The sequence below is a fragment of the Hetaerina americana genome, unplaced genomic scaffold (genome assembly GCF_022747635.1).
Source record: "Hetaerina americana unplaced genomic scaffold, ioHetAmer1.1.p SCAF_145, whole genome shotgun sequence".
Classification (NCBI taxonomy): domain Eukaryota; kingdom Metazoa; phylum Arthropoda; class Insecta; order Odonata; family Calopterygidae; genus Hetaerina; species Hetaerina americana.
In genome coordinates, this window is record NW_027286570.1 from 275,192 (window position 1) to 284,107 (window position 8,916).

General features: G+C 38.0%; 2 protein-coding genes across 3 annotated transcripts; one reads left to right on the forward strand and one right to left on the reverse strand.

Moving 5' to 3' along the window:
* Nucleotides 1-2,707: 2,707 nt before the first annotated feature.
* CtsL1 (cathepsin L) lies at nucleotides 2,708-6,307 on the reverse strand. The gene is made up of 6 exons (XM_071583699.1): nucleotides 5,872-6,307; nucleotides 5,641-5,793; nucleotides 5,345-5,548; nucleotides 4,995-5,186; nucleotides 4,685-4,850; nucleotides 2,708-3,722 (listed from the first exon to the last, which is right to left on the reverse strand). The coding sequence occupies exons 1-6, from the start codon at nucleotides 5,962-5,964 to the stop codon at nucleotides 3,493-3,495; spliced, it is 1,038 nt and encodes a 345-aa protein (XP_071439800.1). The 5' UTR covers nucleotides 5,965-6,307; the 3' UTR covers nucleotides 2,708-3,492.
* A 111-nt stretch (nucleotides 6,308-6,418) lies between these two features.
* On the forward strand, nucleotides 6,419-8,688 carry ND-B15 (NADH dehydrogenase (ubiquinone) B15 subunit). Of its 2 annotated transcripts, none has more exons than XM_071583700.1 (3): nucleotides 6,419-6,593; nucleotides 8,272-8,415; nucleotides 8,514-8,688. In XM_071583700.1, exons 1-3 carry the CDS (start codon nucleotides 6,450-6,452, stop codon nucleotides 8,580-8,582), a joined length of 357 nt encoding a protein of 118 aa, XP_071439801.1. In that variant the 5' UTR covers nucleotides 6,419-6,449; the 3' UTR covers nucleotides 8,583-8,688. The 2 variants fall into 2 exon arrangements, with proteins under 2 accessions (XP_071439801.1, XP_071439802.1); XM_071583701.1 differs by having other exon boundaries at nucleotides 6,460-6,582.
* The last annotated feature ends 228 nt before the right edge of the window (nucleotides 8,689-8,916 follow it).

The following is an 8,916-nucleotide window of genomic DNA, read 5'->3' on the forward strand; positions in this document are numbered from 1 at the left end:
GGTTATGCGGTTTTCAATTTGTTACTTGAAGCAAGATGATAGGCATAGATGGAAAGTTTTTGAAATGTGATTTGGAGAAGGGGTGAAGTGGACAGAAAAGAAAAAAGCTTGGAATGTGTGTGTGTGTGTGTATATATATATATATACGTACATACTATATATATATACATTACTATATATATAGGATAATATATGTGTGTATATATATATACACACATGAGTCTTAATTGAAGAAGGCCGAAAGCTGAAACAATTAACCGTGTGAGTGTCCTTTTAAATGTTACTATTTTATTTGTTTTCTATTGTGCCGTCCCAATATATATATATCTTTGAACATCCATTCGCTCATGTTTGTGTAGTTCTTATCGGTCATCTGCTCTTTAACTGCGATGCCAGGTAGCCAAAGTGGTAGTCATTTCGGCATGATAACGTTAGCAGTGGCACTCACTTCCGGTACCTCGTCTCCAGTAAGTATCGTGGTCGAACCCCCGCTTCGGATTCGTCCCTGAATGTGTCCATTCGGGCTCCCACGTCGACTTTGCCCATCCTTGACGCCCTTCACACATGTTGGAATGAAAACGGATGATAAGATGTCGAATGGTCTGATTTTTACAGCAGGAGCTCCTTTCGCTTGTTTGCGAGTGTCATGTTCGTCATGTGTTAGTATTTCGTTCTGGCTTTTTCCATCCCTTTCCGAGCGGCAGCGATTGTCAAGGGCGCCCTTCTGTCGAGGTCACTCGGTGCAGGTGCTTCTCTGGAGGGATGTGTGTCTGTGTTTCTGCGATGAATATTTGGAAATGGGGAGTGACTTCCAGTGGTAAAACCTCCACGTCTGTTTGTTATCATAGGGCTCATCGCGTGTCCCTCGCCGACTCACGATTTGCCCTCACTGGCAGTCGCGAAAGCAGAGCTCAGAGGACCTCAACGATTGTCCTGTTTCGTTGCTACAATAATGTGATTCCAGGGTTCATGCCCAGCAGGGCAGTGTTTATGGATCACGTGGTTCACAATTGAACCCTCGAAAGCAAACGCGGATCCATCACCTCCCCTCATTGTTGTGCGGTGATCACCCCCCTCGGCCGACTAAACGGACGCCTCACCCTCGCGCACTTACTCCCCGCAAATACACGTGTTTCGCATTCAGATGGGAGCAGACCTCGACATCTCAATACGTATTGCGGCGCGAATTTGGGAAAGACGGCGAATATATATGTCGAAATGTAATTGGCGGGAATGAAGACGTCTGCGCGTGATTGATTTTTCAATAAACGGCCCATGCAAATATATGTAGGACGGACAAATGTGGGATCGAGGCTGTTTTTCTCCCAGGATGAGAAAGATATTGAATTCCCTAAGGATGTGGAAATTAAACGGATCTCTGGCAGTTCAGTAATGCCTCCAGAGAATATAGCGAAAGAGATAAAATAGTTCATTTCGTTGGAAACATGGGGAGGAGAGGACTAATCGGTAGTATTAGATATCATAGCTCCAAATTTATTGCGCCGTGAGAAAACCGTGTGGCGCCAATTGTTTCATCGAGATTGGCTATGGTAAACAATCATATCCCGCGAGAATTTTTCACTCTTTTAAAATCCTAATGCGACGTAACTTTTGGCGTAATATGAACGAAAACAACTTTAAGGCCGCATGATAACAGTCTAGGCGAATGATTTTTACACTCTGAAATTGTTGCATTGAAATGCACATTAGCGGATGACTCCGTTAAAAGTTACTGTTGCGGCATCTCCCGCAGTTTCTTTGGAATTTATATGCCTTTAGTTGCACAGAACTGGGGAATGATCGTTTGGGAGACACCAAAAACGAGCGTCATGATTAGTTCAAGATGCCAGTGGTAAAAATAATTTGTGCGAATCTTTGCTGATTAAGACAGCCTTGATGCTTAATCCAACATTCATATTGAGAATTGCATCAGTAGTCATCCCTTGCTGAATAAATGGGCCCAATACGGACATAATGAAGAATAGGTGTACTAATGTGGCTAATGAAGAATACTTTATCAGATTCTGTCAAAATTCCTGGTCATTTTTATTTCAAACAGGTTTCAGAGAACTTGCACCTTGAATCTAATTTGAGGAATGGTATCAGGAGGATTGCATCTCAATTTTTGTCATGTTTTATCAGTTGTGAATACTTCCAGGCTTAAGTACCACCCTTTTCTCCATTATTTTATCTTGTGTGAATTAAATATAGTAGGTGTGTTTTAAATTAATTATGCCTCAACCTTTTGAATGCCACTGATATCACCTGAGTCAGTCTAAAGCTATAATTTAAATTTTTGTAAGGATATGCGCACACGATGCCATTAGGAACTAATTTCATGCCTATGAGGAAATTTCCTCTCAATGGGAATTCTTGATTTTCTCATCAAATATCTTTTTAATTTGGCTTTGTCTTGTTTGTTTTGAAGAAGTTGAGTACTTCAGGCTGGCTTCCCTGATTTCCTTGTTCATATTTTGTCATTGAAAGTGAAAAATAATTGCAGACATTACACGTGGAAGTCTGAGAAATCTGACATTGTTAGTTAATTACCATGTGGCCATGATATAATACATATGACAGTTGCATGGACTTTTGAGCTATTGTGATTTACAAAGAAAAGATGCATCGTGTCGTCCATGATGCTATGCAATGGTCAGTCAGGAAGGTGGTCTAGTCAGGAGAGGGATTCAAAGATAACTCAGTAAAGTTTAGAAAAGATTTAAGTTATATTTGAACAATATCGTAACTGGTGGACACCAATACATTGAGGCATATTTATCTAAAAGTTACAACAACAAAGATGATAGTTTAATATACAGAACAATGCATTTACATACACAAACCTCCTGTTTTAGTCTGTTTGTAACCCTGCCCACAAAAAGCACAAGGCCTCTCCTCTGTAGCTCATCTTAAACACTTTCTCTTTTCAGGTTCAATACCATGATGACGGGCATTGCGTCACAGGAGTCAGCCAGACAACAAGATGGGGAATGAAGCAAGGGCTGCTGGTCAACTTTTCTAACAAGTTTATAAAAGCATTTTGTATACTCAGACATATTTGATGTTTGTGTGTTCATGAGTCGTGTAAGCATTTTTTTTATTTTTGTGGAGAATACTGAAGTATTTGTTGTAGACTGAAGTATAGAATGGTTATCATTATTTATATACATAATTGTACCCCGTGAATGTGTTTCTGCTACCACTTGCCATAATAAATGTCTTGTCCAAATCAAATGGTGTTCATTGAAGTGTAATGGGTGCTGCTCCAAGGTGATAAACAAAGAGGAGGAGGTGTGGGGGAGAGGGGCTGAGAAATGGCAGTGGCATTCCTCTTTTAAGTATTGGTGGGCCCAGGCAAATACTTTGACCAATCCTCAGCATAGCTTTCCTTCCTTCAGACAAACACAGCGCGCACAAATAGAGAGAGAGAGAGATGGGGAGAACTGGCTACTCCTTGCGCACATTATCACAGATACTGCCCCAGGTGTCCCTTCACACAAGTGGGTAGCTTGCTTGTGTTGCGACTCCACAGTGGTTGTTCCTGTTCCTTGCTATTTTCACATAGCCGTCAAGACCCCACTTCTTAGACCATGAGTTTTTCACCAACCAGTAGTCCTGCTTCTCTGCATCAGGGTCATCAGGGTCCACTTCCGAGCCATAGCCCACTGCCAGCACACCATGGTCCAACTCGGTAGAGCTGCAGTCTTTGTCATAATACACACCTTTTGGGATGCACAAATAAAAATAGAAAATATCATTAAGAGTGAGAAGTGTGGTGATTGGGAGCATAAGGAAAAAAAAGATGAACATATGTCGAATCCCTCTCTCTCTAAATTTTTCCTGACATGAAATCAAAAATACTAAATCACATCTCAAAATATTAAGGAAATGCATTATCTTGGACAATTAATATTTTTTCCTCTCTAATTTTATTCACTCGAACCACTTATGCTCAAGCCAAGGCTAGTTTATTTCCTTAAAATGTGAAACAATTAAGTCATGCCCATTAAAATGGTTGTAGGCAAAAGAAAAAGCATCATAAAGTAATGGTTCAAACATTACATACACCTTGAATGATCCCTATACGCAATTATTAAGTCCATCAAGACCATTTAACCAAATAGATTCAATCAGGACAGGTTATCATCAATGGCATTAGGAGGCAAAAGAATATGTAGCCTCATAGCTGTTAACCAAAGAATTGCTTTACATTTCTGTAAGAGCTATGTTCTCCATGTTAAATGTTCTCTAAAAAAATTCAAACTGAAACAAATCATATATGTATGCTATGGTATGATGATTAGGAAAAAAATGCATAGTTCCATTAACGCACTGTATGAGTGAGCTTAAAGGATTTGTAACTTGAATCTTAACTTAGAGCAACTGATAGGCAGTTATTCATAATAATAACAGCATTTCTGACTGAAGGTAACAGGTCGGCAATACAAAATTCTTCCCTTCTAAGAATGTCCTTATGAACTTTTTACATGGGACTAGAAAAACAAATGGTAAATACAGTAGTCTCATGAATGATGTGAATCTAGGATTGCCGCACTGCATTCCACCTAGTATACTAGTCAAATAGCTTGAGTATTAATCACAGACATTTGAAATTATGACAATGGTCAGATAATCGTTAGACTGAAATGATTTTAGCAGTTTGTATTCTTATGCGTTAACTAACCTTCCGAGTAGAACTGGAATGACTCATGACTGGCATCAATGGCCACTGATACTGGACCTACTGTGGCAATAGCTGCTTTCAGAGCCTTCTCATTACCCTCGGGAATGTCGACAAAGCCACTATCTGTAGCACCCGAGTCCTCGGCCAGGTAACGACATTTGTCATCCTATGATTGGAAAAGATTAATTTCATTTTATAAATATAAATAAACAACACCCTAAATTATTAAACAAAATAATATAGATAATTTTAGATATTTTTTACCATGCAATTATTTTAGACAAGCATGAATGAATGTAAATTCACAAACCTCCGCTTCATAAGGGTACGATTTTTCGGTGTCGATTCCTTGATTATCTTTGACATACTGGAATGCTTGATCCATCAAACCTCCATTACAGCCATTATTGCCGTACTTTGTTGAACAATCAATCAAATTCTGCTCACTTAGGGAAACTAGCTTTCCAGTTTTTCTGAAATGTTGACCCTCCAAAGCACCAGTCTATCCGAGCACGATAGGAAAAGATGCGCATAAGATACACCATAATTATTAAAGCAAAAGTAAACGTATGACTTGATACAAGCTTAATTTCAACGTAATAACTTTCATTGACAATAATGTTATCCTCAAAGACTCGTTATAAAATGATAAAAACTTACGGTACTGAAAGACCAACATGATCCACAATGCCCTTGGTCTTTAACAGGCGTCACAGCTCCATGCTCTCTCCAATCTACTTGCTCGGGTAATTCAACATTAGCTGGATGAATGAATGAAGATCCTTTGAACATTCTTTCTTTGTAGAAACCTCCTGGTTTTGTTCGATTAAACCCGTTCACCAATCCACGGAATTCATGGGATAGCTATGGAGAAATTAAACGTTTCCTTTACAACCACCAAATAATTTTTAATTCAAACTAAAAATAATGATATTATTAATTAAGAGATTACACACCAAATCCCCAAACTGATTCAACGCCAATTTATACGTCACAACACCTTTCTCATAATTGGAGTTATGTTTGGCTATTTTACGCTTATTTTCCATAAAAATCTTCATGCGAAATTTTTCCTCGATATCATTGGAATAAGACTTTTTGTGCTCCAGCTGCAAATAATGAATGATAATGTTATATGGGCTATTATATATGCTAACAATTCATTTAATAATTCACTAAAATACAACCTTAAATGCATCCCATTCCTGGGAAACAAGATTAAAGAACGATACTGCTTGGCATCCCACCAAGAACGCAAAAATGAAAGCTAGTGGTTTCATGCTAAAACCTAAGAATGAAATGAATGGTACAATGCAATGGAGGTACAATTTGCGTTAAACAATTCTCCACGGCCTAATCTCGCTTAGAGTGACTAGCACCTTCTCGAACTCTCGCAAATCTCTACTAACAACATCCACATGCAAACGTCTCTTTATAACCACCACAACCTTAAAGCACCTCGTGACCCTGACTATGACAAGCCAAGTATGACGTTTATGCTGTATACGACATCAAGCGATCAGAATCAGCCAATAGAAATTAAGAGATTTTAGTACACAAGAGTCCACTCAGTCTCCCTAAATAAAATTCTGTGGACCCATCCTACATAAACACTAATCCCAATGTCCTAAATGTGCAATAGTTAGCTATTATTCAAGACGACGATTAGACATATGCTATATCGATGTTGCAACATTGATCGATAGTTGAAGGCGAAATGTTAGTTCATCGACCAGCCATTGGCGCTGGGCGTCGGTAGTGAAAGATGGCGAGCAAGCAGTTCGATGTCGATCCCCAAGTTGTACGGGATGTTCAAGAAAAAGCCAGGAGGCGAGCATTGCTAAAACAAGAATACTTTAAGCAAATAACCAACCCTTTCAAGCATGGCACCGGAGAAGGTGGCTATGTTGTGAGTTAATCATAAAAATTGATTAGAGTTGAAATTAGCCGAAGTATCTTTGCCTAAAAATTATTAGACAGAAATTAGGTGCCTCTGATGCTGATTTTCACTTAATAGCTTACAATAATGGTTTATCATTATCGATCCAGTAGCTGTTTCTTTAATTTATTTAGTTTAATGAAATTTTTCTTCAAATTCTTTAGTTTTTCATATCCTATTAAAAGACACCCTAGGCTCATGGTAAAACTTCTGGAGGATATGCTTTCACGGCATCCGGTTACCTTATTTTTGTAGCGCGAAACAAGTAAATAGTTTCTAACTGCATGATACAACTCTTGAATTTAACTACTCTTACTATTTTTGCCACTATGACTATCTAAACAATGCTTTGTCTGAACATTAATTGAACCCCTAAAATGTCCCGAGGCATATGTTACCCAGTAAAACGAATTTTAAATTTTATCTCGTTGTTCAGCTTTCCTCAGTTCCCTATTTCTCCAGTTTGCTATCTTTCCTTTTGCTCCCGTAATGTTTTTAACCCTTAGACAAGTAAATTTACATTTACTTTGTGGTACCTTCTAGTCAGATTCTATGATCTCAGAGAATATCACCGTTGTCTTAGACCTTTTAGACTGAGCAGTTAGACAACTATTATTTTGGGTTCCATGATTGATGACTACTGAAATGTGCTGTTTTTTGTCATTTGCTGAATTTGTTATTTTTATTATTTGTGGGAACATCATTTTCGATTACTCAGTTGGTGCAAGAGCCTCAACTTTCTGTTCAATAAGATTATTTGAATATTTTTGCATGCATAATGTGTAACGTACCTTTATCGGGTATTATGAATTTAGCTTCTTTAGGAGGTATGTTCGTTCATGACTGGTATTTTTAGATCATGATGTGCTTATGAATCCAAGGGGTTTTTCCCTCCCATATAAAAGTTTTGCAATGGTTAGACATGTGTATTCTCATTGCAATAAACACTATCAGTTGTGTAGTCATAAGCTTGGGTTATTAATATGGAGATATGTATCCATAACCCACTGGTAAAGTAATCTTTTGCAAGTGCTCGGTAAATGTGGCTTTTCAACCTAAATTTCCATGAACTTGAGAATTCAACCGGAGGATTTGTGTGTTCTTATTCCAAACATTTCTTCCTCTAAGGCCTTCTCCCTACTGGTTTGCGTTTGACCGGATGTTGACCATTACTGTTCCTTGTTTCGTTTCCTCAGAGGTGTGAAAAACCATCCCAAGCTGTGATGTAGCTAGACTTTTACGGTGACAGCGAAACAAACTTTTCTTCCATTCCCCAGTTAATACTAAGCTGGTGATTACCTATGCAGTTTTTAAATAAATCGTGCTCTTATGTAGAAGGTCTTCATGTAAAGCTTCTATACCCCTTAGGTTTAGAGCAGTAAGCTTGTTTCCCACTGAAACAGTAACTCTTATTCATATGATGGCCAGGATTTTCAAACTTAAGAGAGTACGATGAGGTAATTTTACTCTAAAAAGATTTATATTGACCACCCAGTCAGAGTATTGAAAATGGAAACTCTACAGTTAACTTTCTGTTGAATTTGTGTGTTGCTTCTTAACTGCTGTGCTAGACTGAACTAGGCAGTGAGATCTAAAGTGGAGGGACAGTGGTCTGTACTAATGGGAGCTTCCTTTGTCTCAATTTCAGTTTGATGAGGGAATACAGCGTTTCATGTCATTAAAGGCTACCGGCTATGACCATTTCAAACCAACGCCACGTTCTGGTGCTTATGCCTTTGGATTGGTTGCTGTGCCCATTATTCTCTTCACCTGGTTGATGAAATGGCAGCGGGTATGTTAGTTTTACATCATGTGATGGTGTGTTGAGTAAATAATTTGCATTCATGCAGGAGAGCTTGTTCTATTGCTGTTGCCTTGTTCCATTCACAGGATTCATTAGAGAAGCAGCTGAGAGCTGGAAAAATAGCCTACAGAGACAGAAAATTTAAATTTGTGTAATCATAAGTTAACAATCTTAACAGTAATGCATTGTTATTAATTCAGACTTGTAAATTTTTGCTTTTCTGGTAGTTGTAAATAAACATATTATAAAATCTTTAAAAAATCATATTTTTCAATTTTAAAGTTTACATTAACATGTAGTTTAAAAATGAGTGTTTGGTAATTGCAATTATCATTCATACCATTTAGAGATATAGCATGTAAAATATGTTGTGTTGGTTTAACATTGAAATAAGCCTTAAAAAAATGGCAATATAAATGTACGTGTGGTGAAAATAACAAAATGGTACCCTGCTTGAAGCTGTGGCTCTTTATAATTAGGAGAAGGTAA